The 20074-nt window shown below is 38.5% G+C and overlaps 1 protein-coding gene across 5 annotated transcripts in view; it reads right to left on the reverse strand.

The window, feature by feature from the left end:
* The window catches only part of LOC124273425 (P2X purinoceptor 4-like), a 141885-nt gene that overhangs the window by 72945 nt on the left and 48866 nt on the right, over positions 1-20074 (reverse strand). For all 5 annotated transcript variants that reach the window (XM_046708692.1, XM_046708690.1, XM_046708691.1 and 2 more), the window contains exons 2-4: positions 9746-9902; positions 5101-5172; positions 1615-1690 (exon numbers count right to left, since the gene is read on the reverse strand). In XM_046708692.1, coding sequence (XP_046564648.1) covers positions 1615-1690; positions 5101-5172; positions 9746-9902 — 305 coding nt within the window. The remainder of the gene's footprint in view (positions 1-1614; positions 1691-5100; positions 5173-9745; positions 9903-20074) is intronic.

Below are 20074 nucleotides of genomic sequence, written 5' to 3' on the forward strand. Positions count from 1 at the left end.
ACATCTTTCTTAGTCTTGCAACCACTCAATCCAGAAGGTATATAGGCAGTTATTGTCTGTCAAAAATTGAGGGAAATATCACAGTATTATCATACCTAGATATAGAGTACAGATTAGTTTAAACATTAATTTTATTCTACCTGTGCAAAAGCCAAACAAACCAGTGATTGATATAATGAGTTACACCCCATGTTGTTGGGGTACAATGTCTTACTCTTTCAACTAAGTAACAGATTCTGAGTGAGTGAGTGAGTTTAGTTTTACGCCGCACTCAGCAATATTCCAGCTAGATAGCGGCGGTCTGTAAATAAGTCTGGACCAGACAATCCAGTGATTAACAACATGTGCATCGATCTGTGCAACTGAGAACTGATGACATGTGTCAACCAAGTCAGCGAGCCTGACTACCCGATTCCGTTAGTCGCCTCTTACGACAAACATGGGTTACGGAAGGCCAATATTCTAACCCGACCTTCACAGGTAAACAGATTCTGACTACCCAATCCACTTGATTGCATTAAAGGTCATATGCAACCAAAAAATCAAACATAATTAAAACACAATTATCACTTCTTCATGACATATAATATGCATTGCTGATTATGAAAAAACAAATAAACAAAATTATAAGCGTATAATCGCAAATCAAAAGTGCAATATTTTGTACTTGGGTTTACCTCCCTCGAAACGAAGCAGCCGGGATACCGAACCCAGTCAGAGCGGGTGGGTGTGCACTCAAGTGTAACGGCTGGTTCATTAGCAGATGCCACCTTCACGGCTCATTGTGTGTGTATATATAGAGATGTTGGGTTTTGTAAATACATGCTCATTTTTTGTGTATAACATTTTGCAATCAACAGACATCATAACATGTCATGTGTTCAAGTATCACACCTGCCTGTCTGTGTAATTACATAATGTGACACAGACCGAACTCAGGCCATAAATCAATACGTTTTGTTTATGGTGTATAGCCTGATTGGTGTTAAGTTCGAATTGCATGTGGTCAGTGATTGCAGTTGTGTATTGACTATTGTCATCAGCAGACAGGCAGGCAGACACACAGGTGTCAATAAAACAAGACATTGAGTTTTGTCTGTGACAACGACATATCTATAATCACAGTTAGAAATTGTGTCAACGCTAAATAATGACATTGCTTTTAAGTATCGAACTGAGAAAGTGTCTCGGTAAGAAGAACGTGTGGTGAAATAGACAAATGAAATTATGTAAACAATTAATTTACTGTCATAACATATAAAAAGTTCGCGCCTGTGAGATATCAACAAAACATTAGAAAAATAGCTCACACCAAAGCCTTCACCGAGTATTCACCCGACAACCCGCTTCCAAGCTGCGCGAACCTATTTACTTGGCACGTGCTATGAGCGCAGCCCAGCTGTTGAAACCCGTTTTCCCCAGAAAAGTCTGGGGAAAATTAGTGAAACGTTTGAACTCCGATTTCGCGTTTTTTTCATCGCTTTTTTTTTCAACTTTATAAGTTGAATTTGCATTTTTGACTATTTGTTTCGGTATGTCCATACCGAAAGGTATCAGAATCTGCAAAGTTGTGTTTTACGTTGCATGTGACCTTTAAGGTAATTGAATTCTTACCATTTCCAGCTATTACAGGTGTATTGGGTGGGCAATCTTCATCTGTTGTACACAAGCCATCACCTACACCAGGATCCTAAAACAAGGATAATCAGTATCTAAAATGTTCTAAAATAGTAAATCAGCATTTACAATGATTTCCTATAGTACACCAGTATTCCAAAATGATTTCCTATAGTACACCAGTATTCCAAAATGTTTTCCTATAGTGCACCAGTATTCTAACATGTTTTCCTGTAGTACACCAGTATTAAAATGTTTTCCTATAGTGCACCAGTATTCCAAAATGTTTTCCTATAGTGCACCAGTATTCCAAAATGTTTTCCTAAATGTTTTCATAGTACACCAGTATTCCAAAATGTTTTCCTATAGTACACCAGTATTCCAAAATGTTTTCCTATAGTACACCAGCATCACAAAATGTTTTCCTATCGTACACCAGTATTCCAACATGATTTCCTATAGTACACCAGTATTCCAAAATGTTTTCCTATAGTACACCAGTATTCCAAAATGTTTTCCTATAGTACACCAGTATTCCAAAATGTTTTCCTATAGTACACCAGTATTACAAAATGTTTTCCTATAGTACACCAGTATTCCAAAATACACCATTATTCTAGAATGTTAATATTCTTAAATGTTTCAACACTGTTCTCCAATATTCTAAAATGTTCTAACAAAATGCTCAAGTTTCCCAAAATGTATTCAGAATGTATTATGTCCATCATGAAATGTACTACTGCTTTGATCACCACTTGCTATCTTTGTGACACTGGTGATGCTTGCCATCAGATAATATAATTAATTAGCCCCGGCAAGCCTTCTGAGTACTTGAGTCATCTCCTTCACTGGCTAATGGTCAGCCAATGGTCAGCAGGCCAGTTGTCAATCATCGAGGAGACAATAGCTGATACTGATGCATTAAAGGGTCTGGAACTCTCAATTGCTGCTTTGAAGATCTGGGTTAGAAATGATCTTCATCAACCCATGAGAGGCGACAAACAGGATCTGGTGGTCAGAGTCTGACTTGGTTGACACATGTTATTATAGCTGAAAGGGTCGTTGTCGGCACAGGTACTACAGATACGTACCCCAGGTACGTTTCTGTATACAGATATGTACCCTAAACACAAAGTCAAAATACAGAAACTACCCAGTACCTTAAAAGGCGGACGAGTCCATATTCCGCAATCAAAAAACCGAAACTGTATGTAGTTGTTCCCGTTCAACTGATTCCGAGTGGTATTCAAGTGCATCGCGAAATATCCGTTACTGTGTATTCTCATTACTTACATAACGCAATCAAATGTATCTAATATACAACAGTATGACAGTTCCAGTCAAGAATACGACACAATGGGAATGGAATCGTCCTAGGGTACATTTCTGTATACTCATTATGGCCAAGGTACGTTTCTGTATACCTGGGGTACATATCTGTAGTACCCGTGCCGACAACGACCCCTTCAGCGTTATTATATCTCAATTATGAAGATCGATCCTCATGAAGTCAATGATTGCATCATCTAGTTCAGACTTGATTATTACAAACCACCAACATATAGCTGGAATAATGCTGAGGGCAGTGTTAAATAAACAAACAAAAAATGCACTGTAAATCATGAGTCAAGAGTCTTGAAAGCCATGAATCTACAGCTGAACTCATTCAACAGGTGACAGACATGAACACACACCCAAACATAACCACCTGCAGCTGTTTACCAAGATGGCTTTACCTATCAACTAAACTAAGTATAACATGCATACAGCTTTCTAAATGAACTGTTTGAGAGGCATTCTAGAAGATGTAAGCAATTGGAATGACAAGTGTTTAAGGATGATTCTACCATGACATTTAAGTATGTTCGTTTTTGATTGGCTGTTACTAAATAATTAGAAGTGAAAATTTTTCAATAACCACTTCTGAGAGCCGGTTCACTGCACGTAGGAATATTTTCACTCATTAACCCTTACAAAGGTAAACAAACATGTCGACTGAAACTGTTACGTTTGACCTCAGCGATTTCTTTGATGTGTTTGGATCGGATATGGAGGAAAATATTGACCCAGCCTGGTATGTAAGTAGAATCACACAATCACTGCTTCTTCGTCTGGTCTAAAATTGACAACAATCAGGTTGTTGTCCTGTTTCACTAAGCAAAGCACTGACGAGGACAGCCACATTTCGAAATGGCACGCCGCCAATGATGTCAGAACGAAGGTCAAACCAGACAAATCTATTTTTGAAGTTAGAGGGGTGTTCCTTATTACATAACTCATTCCATTAAAGTTGTCTATAACTTAAGAAGTAGAATGCCAGTACAGATGTTGCAACTTGCAATGTATTTGAAGAAAACTTCGTTGTGGAAATAATTAAAACATTTGACACCATGTAAATTGTTTCTTTTTCCTGTTTCACCCTGATTATGCACGAAACCATTTAGAAAACGCGTTAAAACGCGTTTTATTCATGGTGCATATGTCATGGTAGAATGGAGATAATCCTATTGTGTTTACATTTTGGAAGTGATTATAGTTGGTTGAACGCTGCTAAATGTTTCACTTAGCTAACACGGTCGGTTTTAAATGACATTTAGCAGTGTTCAACCAACTATAATCATTTCCAAAATGTAAACACAATAGGATTATCCCCTAATCAACTTCTAAATAAGCTTTCTAAATATCAAACATCTTTAAGAAGTGGAAAATACTGATCCCCTACATTCTTCGCACTGGTGTCCTCAAACTAGCGTGAGTTTAGGAGATAGATTGTTCCAGATACTTTTCAGAAAGAACAATTGAACATTTAATTTGTGTGCATCTCAACAATGAATATAATCAGCAAGTTCCATGTGTAAAAAATTAAGCCACACTATATATATCATACACATTTAGTCATTTACTGATCTCCATGGCAACTGCACAAAAAGGGCGAACTATCAATATATTTGTCTCCTGAGGCCATTTTCCTTTAAGATCAAATTTTCTGTAGAAGATTTTGAAAACATTAAGCTGACTCATTTTTGAAGGTTCTGATTTGTTGAAGAACCCATATCCTTTAATTGCATTGTCTGGTCAGGTTTGCCCAGGGCTCAAACCTTGCAACCTATACAATTGTCCTTAGATCTTCAGGAAGAGCATTACCATACTGAAGCATGCTGATCTACAAAGCTTAAGCCTGTGACGAAGTATATAGTTACAATAGCTCGCTACGATTCTTTGTGGATTAGGATCTTGGGATCAGATTGCAATATCCTACTGAAAACAATAATTTCTCAAGCCTTACAGGACAACTTAGGGTAGCGTTGTGGTAAAAGTGTCCGTTCATCACACCGAAGACTTGGGTTTGATTCCCTTGGGTACAATGTGTGAAGCCCATTTATGGTGTCCCCTGCCATGATATTGCTGGAATATTGCTAAAAGTGGCGTAAAACTAAACTAAACTCACTCACTCACTACAGGACAACTCAAATCACAACTCACCTCTTCACATTCCGAGAATGTCTGGTTTGGCGTAATCACCATGTTGGTCATCACAAAGAAGGCATTATTTTCCTGGAAGGAAGAAGACAACATGAACAATTATTGTAAAGGTCAAGAATAAAGTGCATGAGACAGAACCTTAAACATTCTTGCTTTCTGTCATGAATCCTTTGAAATTTAGACTTGAATAGTTTCTTTCGTGACCAACTCTTGTTATTCAGGGACAAACTGAACAGAAACTTGTTTTCCTCTAGAAGGATTATATATTGGCGTATGAATACCAGAACTATTTTAAACAAGAACAACATCTCTATTTCTGTTAAGCTGACTGCTGAGTATGGTTTTACGCCGTGTTTAGCAATATTCCAGCAATATCACGGCGGGGGACACCAGAAATGGGCTTCACAAGTTGTACCCATGTGGGGAATCGAACCTGGTCCTTCAGCGTGACGAGCGAACGCTTTAACCACTAGGCTACCCCACCGCCCCATTTCTGTTAAGGGTTGCTGTGGTAGCTCGGTAGTTATAGTGTTCGCTCGTCACGCCAAAGACCCGGGTTCGATTCCCCACATGGGTATAATGTGTGAATCCTATTTCTGGTGTCCCCCACCGTGATATTGCTGGAATATTGCTAAAAACGGCATAACACTAAACTCACTCATAGCTCACTATATCTGTTTAATTCCCACAGGCACATAACTTTTTTATAAAAACTTAAAACTCTTTGATATAATACTACTTCTAATGCTGACCGCCTCTGTGGTGTAGTGGTTAGAGCGTCCACAGAGAGAACAGAGGCTGTGGGTTCGTTCCTTGGCCGTGTCATACCAAAAGACGTTAAAATATGGTACTTGTTATTCCCTGCATGGTGCTTGGCATTAATGGGTAAACAAGCATTGTCACTAAGGTGACATAATCCACCACTGCAAATTATCAAGTTAAACTTAAAAAGTAATGAAAGTTTAAGATGAAGTTAAATGTCAACAAAAACATGACCAGTCAACCTCTTTTGATATCTTGCTCTTTAGTTGTTCAAACACACAAATATTATCAAGACTGACTTTGACCTTGACATGAATGTCATAGTGTATGAAATATGCAAAAATGGTACTAAAGAAATTGCTTATTGAAAAACATTCAAGGGAAGTCTTGAAAGTCTATGAAGAAAATCCAGTGAATTCAGGTTACCATTCTGAAAACTTCAAAGTGTCGCAGTGACCTTGAAAATTAAGTGAAGGTCACCAAAATCGACTGGGCCTCTGCACTTTCCCTAGATGAAGCTTGGTGTCAAATATAAAAATATAATCCAGTGAATGTTTTTTGCGATATCTTGCTGACTATCTTCGTTAACATGCAATTTAACATGGTGAAATCTTCAAAGTGTCGCAGTGACCTTGAAAATTATGTGAAGGTCACCAAAATAGACTGGGCCTTGCACTTTCCCTAGATGAAGCTTGGTGTCAAATATAAAAAAGTCCAGAGAATGGTTCTTGAGATATCTCGCTGACCATCTTAACATGCAGGTTAATATACAGAAATCTTCAAAGTGTCGCTGTGACCTTGAAAATTAAGTGAAGGTCACCAAAATCGACTGGGCCTTGCACTTTTCCTAGATGAAGCTTGGTGTCAAATATGAAGAAAGTCCAGAGAATGGTTCTTGAGATATCTCGCTGACCATCTTAACATGCAGGTTAATATACAGAAATCTTCAAAGTGTCGCTGTGACCTTGAACATTAAGTGAAGGTCACCAAAATCGACTTGGCCCTGTGCCTTCCCTGGATGAAGCTTGGCGCCAAATATGAAGAAAATCCAGGGAATGGTTCCTGAGGTATCTCGCTGACAAGCATAACATGCAGGTTAATATGCTGAAATCTTCAAAGTGTTGCCATGACCATAAAAATTACATGAAGGTCACCAAAATCGACTGGGCCCTGAGCCTTCCCTAGAAAAACCTTGGTGTTGAATATGAAGAAATCTAGTGAACGGTTCTTGAGGTATCTCACTGACAAGAGTAAAACGTTAAAGTCTCCTTGTGACCTTGAAATGAAAGTCAAGGTCACCAAACCTGACTGGGACCTTTCTTATACTGTGATGAACCTAGGTACCAAATATGAAAGAATCTAGTTAACGGTTCTTAAGATATTCCAATTCGTACGTATGGACAGGCGGACGGACGGAGCCTTATACTATATCCCCGCCTTATACGCTTAACGCTAGCTGTGGGGATAACAAGGACTGGTCGGCTCCGAGTCAGTATAATGTGTCTGAGTGGGGTATTCATGCTTCACTGCGCATGGTATCTCAGTGAGCTAGCACTATAAAACCAGCTTAAGTCTGGGCTAGTACAAGCAGCCACACATACACACGCAATTGCACGTCATCATATGAGTGAAATATTCTTAAGTACGACATTTAACTCCATCTCACTTCACTTCAAATATTAATAATAATCAGAATTTGTTGAAACATTATTCTCTGCTGCTCATGTTTCATTTCCCAGCAATATTTCTAAATATAATTTTAACATTTAAATTGGGAAAAAATGTATCTGTTAAGTGTAAAGTATTTTCTTCCAATTTCCTTGACATTTAAGAATCGCAAACGTCATTTCTTTTACTTGAATAGGCAATTAAATTAAAATGAATTCAGGTGTAATAAGTCTCAATTTACAGGTAGAAATTTGTCAATACAAGAGCAAACATAAGTATTTAGTATAGTTATCTCAACCTTTTAGATTGATTGCATCTATTTTTTCTATAAACCAACTGTGTACAAAAAATGAAACACAATCTCATCTTTCCTAACAGAATTTTTATAAAAACATTTCCTCATAAACATTTCATAAGTTTGTAAGTCTAAAGGTCTGAATTACCCATAAAATCACATTTTATCATCAGTCTGCTCTTAATATAACACACATATTTAACAGCGATCAGAAAAACACAGAGATGCCACTTAAAGATTCATCTTCATTATATTTGATTTGTATGGAAATGTTTAATGGCTGTCTTTATGTATATTTATCATTATTTCATAAATATCAATGGTCTTATAAATCTTCAAAATGCCAATTCTAAATCTATAACTCTGTAACAGGCCTACCAAAGAAAACTTTCCCACTGTGCAGAAAAATCGCAGAAAAGCCCACATTAATCGTGGAAATAGCAACATAAACATCATACCTCGCTACTGAAACAGTGAAAACGGCAACTTTAAATCGCTAACACTGCATCATAAAACGAGGAGCCCGCAACTTCGATTTTGTGCATGCGCACATGGAAGAGGAATTCTCGACCGCATGTTGACATTTTCCAGCTTGGACAAAAGTTACATTCCTTTTAAGTATTTCTGTTGTGTAATTTGGCATATATCATCATGATACTTGTGTGCACACTTGTTTAGTTTACTTTCCATTCTGTATGAAACAATTGACAGCAATTATTTCGACATATTTAATACTTTTTTTACGCGAGGCGATTCACGGTTGCTCGGAAATTGGAAAGAAGCCCGGATCGTAATGCGCATGCGCAGTAGAGGTCAAAGTTCGCTGATAACTATGAAAACTATGAAAATGTTGCAGTTTCATAGTTTTCGGTTGCAGTTTTTAGTGTTTCAGTAGCGAGGTAATGTGTTTATGTTGCTATTTCCACGATTAATGTGGGCTTTTCTGCGTTTTTCTGCACAGTGGGAAAGTTTTCTTTGGTAGGCCTGTGTAAGCAAATGTTAACAAAGAAGCTTCCATTTTATGCTGCTCATTATTGTAAGTTTATCTGTACATATTCTATACGTACAAGTTGTGAATATATGTGTTATATATGTTGTGTAATGAAGTACCATGTATGTGTATATTTTATACAATCCTCAGTGTTTCCGTTATCTGGTATATATACTGTCGGTCATCATGTCCAGCAAATTTTAAAACCAATTTTGTAATTACCTCTGTCAATTTTATTCCTCCTCGAAAAAGATTACATTTTCACAATGACATTGAGATGTTGTCAAATAAAACAGACCACCTCCGTGGTGTAGTGGTTAGAGTGTCCGCCCGGAGAGCGGAAGGTCGTGGGTTTGATCCCCGACCGCATCATACCAAAAGACGTTAAAATATGGTACTTGTTGGTCCCTGCCTGGCGCTCGGCATTAATGGGTACAAGGACTGGTCGACTCGGAGTCAGTATAATGTGTCTGAGTGGGGTATTCATGCTTCATGGTATCTCAGTGGGCTAGCACTATAAAACCAGCTTCAGTCTGGGCTAGTACAAGCAGCCGCACATACACATACACATACACACGCATGCACGTCGTCATATGAGCGTAATATTCTCAAGCACGACGTTAAACCCAATTTCACCTCACCTCACCTCAAATAAAACATAGCAGTTTTTGAAAACCCCTGACTAAAAATAGCAACATTGCAGCATTGCGATACCCTCTACATTCTAACTGGTTGTTAGGGTGCATATCTCGCGCAAAATGAAAAACGTGATCACTTGATCGGTAAAATTAACAAATGACCGGCATTTGAAACACTGGCTGGTCACAATGTCCAGCTGTAAAAATGCCAGCAGAAACACTGATCAGACTGTAGTAAGGCCTGCGGCCGACATATTGAATAAATTCTTCTTCTAAGGTTTAAATACGTACCTGAGGGGGCACTATGTAATCTGCAACATCCCACACCCGCGTCCCAATACCTGGGTTGTCTGTGAGGTTCGTGAAGGCCACACCTTTCACCTTGGTCGTAACGGCACTTTGGACATCTTCAAAATCCTGGTACCCTTTCTTGTAAACAATGGCATACCTGCAAATACAAACAGTTGACATAGTAACAATTCATGTTGAAATATTCGGAAATTATTCAGAGACTTGAGTAATTAGCTCCGTTCCTTTGTGAAGTTTATTAGCTTGTTTATTTGTTGTTCAGTACCTCACAAATATTTCAGCGATATGATTGCATCATGTAAATAATTGAGTCTGGACGAGAGAGCCCAGTGATCAACAGCATGAGCATCGATATACCTAATTGGGATACGATGACAAGTCTGACCACCCAATTAAGGCGAAGCGAGTGTCTTACGTAAAGGACTAATTACAAACCAATACAACCTGTATGTTCGTGGGTTTCAATTTAATCAGATTAAATAGCATCAGCAGTGATATTCAGGGATGATAATGTGTATGAGTGAAAAAGGAAAAATGAGCCGGGTTTTGGAGGTCTCGGGATTAGACAATTCACAAGAATGACCCCAGCGCATCAAATCTGCAGAAAATTCTCATCCCTGGATATTAGTTGAGGACCAAATTCTCGATCAGACAGTCTAGTGATTGACTTTATGAGAAACAATTGACACTGTTCAGTTGACACACTATCAATAAAATCGTGGCATTTGACCACTGGATCCCTCTCATGACCAACCCATGAAGGACTGTGTTTGAACTGGTTTCCAGTAAACCATGCTTGTCGTAAGTGGCAATTAACGGGATCGGGTGGTCAGGCTTGCTGACATCACCATGTTTACGCATCTCATTGTTCCCCAACTGCATAGATCAATGCTCATGATGTCAATCACTGGATTGTCTGGTGCAGGTTTGATTATAAACAGATTGCCATCATTTAGCTGGAAATGGCTGAGTGCTGCATTAAATAACAAACAAACAAGCAAACAAACAAACAAACAAGCCCATACAGCATAGTCATGTAAGTATGTATCTACAACTGCTGTTATATCGCTGGAATATTGTGTACAGTGTTAAACAATGAACAAACATACAAATAAACAAACAAACACCACTTGTTACGATCAGGTCAGGCTGCTAGGGAACCATCCAAACTAGAATCTCAATGGGTTGGTTTGTGAAAAATATTTATATCAAATTGTGTAGAAAGAAAACACAATCACATTGGGCAGGTTAAAAGAGTGAAGATATAACACAGAATTCGCTTTATGCTGTGGTTTCAATACTGTTCTCTGTAGAATATCATTTCAATCATCATATACATGTAAATACAGATTAACAGAGTTTAAACAACACATTATGCCAATTAAATGTTTAGAATCTGATCTTCAAATCGACCGGAAAATATTTCTCCACAAAATATCTCTAAACCATAAGTTAAACATTGTTTGACCTCAGCCACCCATACTCACTTATAAAGTGCATGTATTCACGCATGTGTGCATGCTAAAGGCGCTAACACATTACTACCCTGGATAACCCAAGCTGCCTGACAGGTGCTATCCCACTGGGTACCCATTCACTGCTGGGTGAACAGAGGCAGTTAATGAACTAACACACTTGTCTAGGGCGAGACCACATGTGTCACGTGTGCTTTGCTGTGGGGCAGGACTGAAGTCCTGGAAAGCCTCAGGAGTCAAGATGCAAAACACAGTCACCCATCCAAGGACTGTCTGTGACCAACATTGCTTAACTTCAACTGATTTGTGACTGAGCTCTATGCACAAGACCACACAACCCCATCCCCATCCCCCATTCTTTTGTATCGACCCACAATAATCATAAAGCAAAGTTGTTGGTTTTTCAGACCACTACAACACCAGTCTAGTGTTGTTTCAAAAAGTACATATAGTAATTTCCATAATATGCTATTGTCCAAACAACTCTTTGTTTAAACAGAGGTAAATTACCACCTTTCTTGTGTATATTTGTAAAACTGTATCAGATAATAGGTTTCCACAGCACGCACACTTTAATAGAAGGCCTGAATTGATGAATAATTCATATTATCAGGGGCATCTTCAGTTTAATCTAATTAAATATGCTGTGATATAAAACATTCATCAGAAGCAGCAGGAATGTATTCCCAAGATCCTCTACAGAAGTCTGCAAAGTTTGAGGTGTTTTTGTCTTGCAATACATGTCTATTATCAGTGATAATCTTGTCACCTGGATTAACTACACAAGGGACTGCAGACATTAGATATGCAAAGAAGATTAAAAACTTACAAAGTTTTTGATGTGATGTGAAAGTTGGAATGTTTATCAGAAAAAGTTGCGAATCATCGTGTATGTTCTCAGTGTACATGTCATGTTTTAGATTAGCTCACATGGGTGAGTGAGTGAGTGTGAGTGAGTGAGTGAGTGAGTGAGTGAGGTGACCTGTGAAAGAATTTCATCTGCTTAATGCTTGACTGTGTGCAAAGTACCCATTACATCAGGAAGCACATAATGAATCTCTCAGTAAGTTAATTCAGATATCTGTCCCAAATCGTAATTAGTATTTTGTAAGTCTCTGTGTATGTTGTTTAACGCCGCACTCTGCAATATTCCAGCTATATGGCGACGGTCTGTAAATAATCCAGTCTGGACCGGACAATCCAGTGATCACTCCAATCCAATTTTGGTACGATGACGTGACAACCAAGTCAGTGAGCTGACCACCCGATCCCGTGAGTTGCCTCTTACGACAAGCATGAGTTGCTATAGACCAATTATAACCCATATCTTCATTGGTGTATTTTGTTACAATCATCAAGTTAAGACTCCGAAACCTGAAAATATTAGCTGATAACTTTATCAGTTTCTGTTTTGACCATTCTTCAGGATGAAAAATGTTTTGTTTTTGCTTTATCACAAAACTCAGCAACATTCCAGCTATATGATGGCGTTCTGTAAATTGTCAAGTTTGAACAATACTATCCAGTATTTGACACCAATCTATGCAACTGGGATACGATGACACACAGCAACCAAGTAAAAGATTGACTGACTGACTGAGTTTGGTTTTACGCTGCTTTTAGCAATATTCCAGCAACATCACGCCAGGGGACACCAGAAATGGGCTTCACACATTGTACCCATGTGGGGATTCGAACCTGGGTCTTCGCCGTGATCAGCCAACGCTTTAACCACTAGGCTACCCCACCGCCCCACCAAGTAAAAGAGCCTAAGCGTTCAATAATAAGTTGCTGCCTCTTATGACAAGCAAGGGCAGCTGAAGGGATAGTAAAATATAAATTAATAATCTAAGAAGCCAGAAAACATTTTGCAAGCATTAAATTACGTTCATATGAATGTGAATTAGATTTAATTAATTTCAACATTATACAACTATTAACAAACAAGATGAATAAGTAAGACTAAACTATGGAAGATTTTAGTAATTTTCGGAAAACATTTCTAATGGAAACAGAATGCCTTTCAGAAAGTCTTTCAATCTCAGAGTCAGGCATTCATCAGCCCACTAAGTCAGTGATTTAACCCACTCAGCCTCTGTAGCTTCCAAACATATGAAAGTTGGACAAGTGTAAATAGTCACGGCTCCCATTGCCAATGGGACTGAGAAAGTGTAATCCTAAATAAAACATCTGACCACTTCCTAAAAGGCAATATATATTTATAGCTTCAGCACTGGGAGCTGTGCGAGACTCAACACCGCCATGCCTACCTGTACTTTACTGGGAAAGCATAATCCTAAATGTAACATATGTAACATTTCTATTTTGTACATATGAACATTGGGGGCGATGGGGTAGCCTCAGGGTACGATCTTTACGCTCGCCCGCAAGCCCGAGGCGAGTAAAAATTTAGTCGGGCGAATGGAAACAAACTTGCACTAGTCCGGCAGACTACTAGTTTTCTTCAATGATAATTCATCAAATACTGCAAATGAGATCATCAATTTTCAACTCTCACCACCAGACTTAGTGAATCCAACATTGCAGAACTCCAAGATAACATCTACGTACATCATGTCACTTTATTCAAAACATGTTAGTGGTCCCTCGCTATACTGCTAGGTTGGAAAGAACGTGTAAAACTGACAACTTTAGATATAACTATCTGATGCAAATGCCTCTCATAATATGAGCGGGTCCAAATCAAAGTTGTCAAAGAGCAAAGTAACGATGTTTCGAGGAAATAATTAAACAAATCGAAGAAAAATAAAGAATAAAATCAACAACAGTATTCATAAAAGTTGTCAAACGTACGTTATAAGTTACTATTTCCATCTTTTTTGTGCGATTGTGCAGTGTATTTCAAGTGACATCTCCGCTTTCGTCACCTCGAACTTCACACTCAGACACGATGTTTAATGCTAAAATATATGCATGAAGCATTTTTGTCACAGGTCATAACCTAGCATGATACGTCAATTAAGTTCCACAATGTACGTTTAGGAGGTGATTTTTACGTAACATGTTCAGAATAACAAGTTTAACCCAAAACTTTGGCTAAATCTCAAAGTTTTCGTTTACGACAACGACGATATCCATTGCTGTAATATGGATATAATATGATATCCATTGCTGTAATATGATTGGCTGCCTGAGGTCATGTGCATGATTTTGACCAATCACCATCTTTATAGTAGACTGTGGCAAAAAAAAGCGTCATTAGAAACCATCTGTATCCATTTAAATTGCTTCTAACAACCGTGATAATTCTCTTGGCAAAGGTACAGTTGTTGATATTCAGAGCTTTCAAACGATACCAACCATCAAAGGAAACGCCTTGCATGTTATTCATTCGAAGCTTCGAAAACGGAGGTATTTCCCGCTGTTGTGTCAAGTTACTGAGCGGAAAGCCACTGATATCGGGAAATAGGCTACCATACATGTTATTTGAGAAATCTTTTTATAATAATGTTCTGATTACGTAAAATGGAAATATAAAAGAAAACATTTAGGGGATATTATGTCATATTACAAATGGAAAAAACATCGCCGCATGTGTTTCTTGACATTATATATTTGTAAGCTTGCATTTTCATAATCAATTAACTTACATTATTTGAATAATGTGATAAAAAATAACTTTTATATTTATAAACAGTAGGATTAGATCTTTCAAATGGTGTAAGATATGTAGTAGCAATAATGTTTTACAAGCTGATATTTTCCTTGATAAACACAGGCTTCATCTATGACCTCAGCGTCTCTGAAAACTCAGTGTCATGGCAGTTATCAATGGACTACTTGTTTTGTTTGTGGGCTAGTGATAGTTGAAGGTTACTAGCCCAAAGGGCTAGTGGCACTTTTAGGTTTAGTTCTAACCCTGTAGCCTAATGGTTAAAGCATTCACTCGTCACTCCGAAGACCTAGGTTCGATTCCCCACATGGTTACAATGTGTGAAGCCCATTTTCTGGTGTCCCCCGCCGTGATTTTGCTGGAATATTGCTAAAAGGGTCGTAAAACTAAACTCACTCACTCCAACTATATGACAGCGGTCTGTAAATAATCAAGTCTGGACCAGAAAATGCAGTAACCAGCATCATGATTCATGTCAAGCGTTTTCTATATTATATTATAGTTCCAGATGGCAAGAAATTGGCTATTGTTCTATGGCATCCTTCCCTTACATCCATATACAGGTGTTCCTAAAAAGTAATCATAAAAAAACAACAGTTTCTACATGAAGATTCAGTGTACAGATGATGAGTGAGCGAATGACTTGATGTTACTTAATAATTCTGGGGAGTTGGTTTTCCCCGATCTCATTAATCATTTGCCGTTGTAACGAGACTGCTGTCCTGTGTTTAAATTACTGTCCAACATGATCAGTATCACCTATATCAGGTTAGACTGCTGTCAGGTAAAGATTACATGACAGACTTGGGCTGGTGTTGTTTGCAAAAGCTCAGTGTTACATTAGAGAACCATGGAACAATCTATACGAGACATCTACCAGCAGCAAGGATGAGGAGCAGGTCACTGATGATGTCATTAGCCATGGCATCTGGATCTGCTGATCCTGAGATGGAGGCTTATTCACCACCTGTGGAGATTCTGGATGAGAATGTAGGTCCATGGAACATATGCTTGTCGAGTGAATGAGTAACAGGTTTTCTTGAACCTGTGCGGATAGGAAGGTCACATGGTCTATGGAACCCAGGGGTGGAAATAACCCATTGCCCGACGTCCGAGTCCAGTGTGTTTTTCTGTTGGGCAAGCAAATTTGTATATCACACTGTACCGGTGTCCAGTTGACTTTCAAACGTTAATTATGTTGTTTATTTTAATAATCAACAAGAAAACGGACGGTATAGTGGAAAAATTATCAGGGCAAGTGATTTTACATGTGCCATTATACCGGAGTACCCTAGCAATTTTAAAGTTATTTCCACCCCTAGAACCATGCTTGTTGTAAGAATGACTGGTCTTGGAACCTATGTTTATCATGGGAGCATGTCATGGTCTCTGGAACCTATGCTTATCATGGGGGCATGTGGTGGTCTCTGAAACCTATGCTTATCATGGGAGCATCTTGTGGTCTTGGAAACTATGCTTATCATGGGGGGATCTTGTGGTCTCGGACACCTATGCTTATCATGGGGGCATCTTGTGGTCTCTGGAACCTATGCTTATCATGGGAGCATCTTGTGGTCTCTGGAACCTATGCTTATCATGGGAGCATCTCATGGTCTCTGGAACCTATGCTTATCATGGGGGCATCTTGTGGTCTCGAGGAACCTATGCTTATCATGGGAAACCTATGCATCTCATCTCATGGCCTCGGAAACCTATGCTTATCATGGGGGCATCTCTATCATGGTCTCTGGAACCTATGCTTATCATGGGGCATCTTGTGGTCTCTGGAACCTATGCTTATCATGGGAGCATCTTGTGGTCTTTGGAACCTATGCTTATCATGGGAGCATCTTGTGGTCTCTGGAACCTATGCTTATCATGGGAGCATCTTCATGGTCTCTGAAACCTATGCTTATCATGGGGGCATCTTGTGGTCTCTGGAACCTATGCTTATCATGGGAGCATCTCATGGTCTCTAAACCTATGCTTATCATGGGAGCATCTTGTGGTCTCTGGAACCTATGCTTATCATGGGAGCATCTCTGTGGTCTTTGGAACCTATGCTTATCATGGGAGCATCTTGTGGTCTCTGGAAACGATGCTTTCATGGGAGCATCTCGTGGTCTTTGGTACCTATGCTTATCATGGGAGCATCTCATGGTCTCGGAAACCTATGCTTATCATGGGGGCATCTCGTGGTCTCTGGAACCTATGCTTATCATGGGGGCATCTTGTGGTCTCTGAAACCTATGCTTATCATGGGGGCATCTCGTGGTCTCTGGAACCTATGCTTATCATGGGAGCATCTCGTGGTCTTTGGAACCTATGCTTATCATGGGTGCATCTTGTGGTCTCTGGAACCTATGCTTATCATGGGAGCATCTTGTGGTCTCTGGAAACAATGCTTTCATGGGAGCATCTTGTGGTCTCTGGAACTTAAGATTGTCATTGGAGCTGCCTCTGGGAGCATCTCGTGGTCTCTGGAACCTATGCTTGTCATGGGTAGCGTCTTGTGGTCTCTGGGGCTTAAGATTGTCATTTGAGCATCTCGTGGTCTCTAGAACCTATGCATGTCGTAGGAGCATCTTATGGTCTCTGAGAACTTATGATTGTCATAAGAGGGTCACATGGTATCTGGACCTTATGCTTGTCATAAGGGTCTCATGTTTTCTGGAACCTATGTGTGTCATAGGAGTTTCATTTGTTCTCTGGAACCTATGTTTGTTGTTGGAGAACATGAACCAATGCTTGTCGTAAGAGGGTCAAAGGTTCTCTGGAACCTTACCTATGTTTGTAGTTGGTGAATCTCAAACCAATGCTTGTCGTGAAAGAGTCAAATGTTCCCTTGAACCTATGCTTGTGACATAGGAGGGTGACAGAGTCCATGGAACCAATACTTGTCAGAAGAATGTCTCATACTCCCTGGAATCTCTTCTTGTTGCAAGAGTGAGTCACATGGTCTCTAGGTCCTATGCTTGTCATAGGAGTGAGTGAGTGAGTGTGTTTAATGCACCTTTGATATGTATTCCAGCATGCCATTATGTTATTAACCTTAGAGCTGTGACGATATATCGTAGTATCGATAATCGTGATACTTTATCTGACGATAAATATATCGATATGTTTTTTCGTATCGTGATATGCATCGTTGACCTTAAAATTGTTAATTTTCATTAGATATTGACAGTTATGTCAAAATTTCTTGCTTTTAACATATATTTTTTAAAATAAAAATAACTAAAGAAAGCATATCGTGATATGCATCGAATCGAATCGTATCGTTCCAAGATATCGCGATACGTATCTTATCGTGAATTTTCTGTATCGTCACACCTCTATTAACCATGCCACTTGCTCTGTAAAACAAGGAATGAAGAACCAGGCTTATATGGGATGCGTAATTTCTGCATATTGGATGTCCCAAATATAAACATTCTGTTTACAATCATAATTCTAATGACATTGAAAGTAACACATATTATAACATAATCATTATTAAATGGGAAGTGTCCATGATAATTGAATTCATGCAAATTGATGGACTTCCAATATTGGAAATGGACTCCCCACAAATTATGCCCCCATGAGTCCCCATGACTCCCAGTATAGAAGAGCTAAGTAAAACCCTGAGAACACTGTTATGTAAATGCCATCTCAAGGCAGTCTTAAACCTGAGTTTGGTGACATGTGTCAGAAAACAGTGTTTATAATTCAGCTAAATTTACATTAAGAAGAGACTCTTGAGAATGCAGAGAAATCAAGAATCTGAAGCCATCTTTGCAGTTAATGGCAGCAGTTTCCTGTTGCATTTGCAATCAGGGCATTATGTAAATGCCACATAAAATATATTTAGATGCTTTATATTACCAGCTGGACCACTGAAAAATCTCAAAAGTTGTCAGAGACAAAAATAAGACATCTCAGACAGAAAGGAACACTGTTCAGGAAGTCATGTACAGTTCTAGTACAATACCCAGATGAAGTGAGTGAGTGAGTGAAGTTTAGTTTTACACCACTTTTAGTAGTATTCCATCATCATCATGGCAGGGGACACCAGAAATGGGCTTCACACATTGTACCCATGTGGGGAATCAAACCCAGGTCTTCGGCATGACAAGCGAACACATTAACCACTAGGCCACCTCACTACCCCCATTTAGTTCTAGACATGGTCAGTTGTCAATGCTGTAGCTTTCTTGGTCATGATCATGTGTATATAAGACTTTTATTGACAGAAATTTGGTTTCTTTTTCTACAACATTCAACAAAACAACTGGAGGGCATTCTTCAAGCTAATCAAAGTACTTCATAAGAGTCCATTTCTGAAAGGTAAAATCAATAACTATAGGTTTCTTCTCAAAATTCTTGAAGAGGATCTTGCACAAAGTTAAGAAATATTTTGAAGACAATATTGAATAGTGTTGTTCAATATTTATTAAAATGGACGTCCAGAGTTAATCAATAAATGATAAAATGGGACTTGTATAGAGTAGAGAATAAATATCAAAGATGGGTTAAACACTGTTAATTATTAAGCAAACCATTGCAACTGTACAGGCTTACAACTAAAGATGCCTATATGCTAGACATGACTATATATCTATATCTCCTATATGTGACATCTCCTATATGTGGACATGCTGCCATAATAACACAATCATACTGTACAATCACAATTAAATACTCAAGATGTTGATCTTTATAAAGACTCAATATGCTTGTTTATTATAACCAACATTATATACTATATATGTCGTTTTGATAGAGACCATTATATACTCCATATACTATTCTTTATAAGCACCATTATATACTCAATATGCTGTTCTATAGAAGCACCATTACATACTCAATATGCTGTTCTATATAAGCACCATTATATACCTCAATATGCATTACATACTCAATATGCTGTTCTATATAAGCACCATTACATACTCAATATGCTGTTCTATATAAGCACCATTATATACTCAATATGCTGTTCTTTATAAGCACCATTACATATTCAATATGCTGTTCTATATAAGCACCATTATATACTCAATATGCTGTTCTATATAAGCACCATTACATATTCAATATGCTGTTCTATATAAGCACCATTAGCACCATTATAAGCACTCAATATGCTGTTCTATATAAGCACCATTACATACTCAATATGCTGTTCTATATAAGCACCATTACATACTCAATATG

This window comes from Haliotis rubra, unplaced genomic scaffold, assembly GCF_003918875.1.
Source record: "Haliotis rubra isolate DU_JTF1 unplaced genomic scaffold, ASM391887v1 Scf180, whole genome shotgun sequence".
NCBI classification, from domain to species: domain Eukaryota; kingdom Metazoa; phylum Mollusca; class Gastropoda; order Lepetellida; family Haliotidae; genus Haliotis; species Haliotis rubra.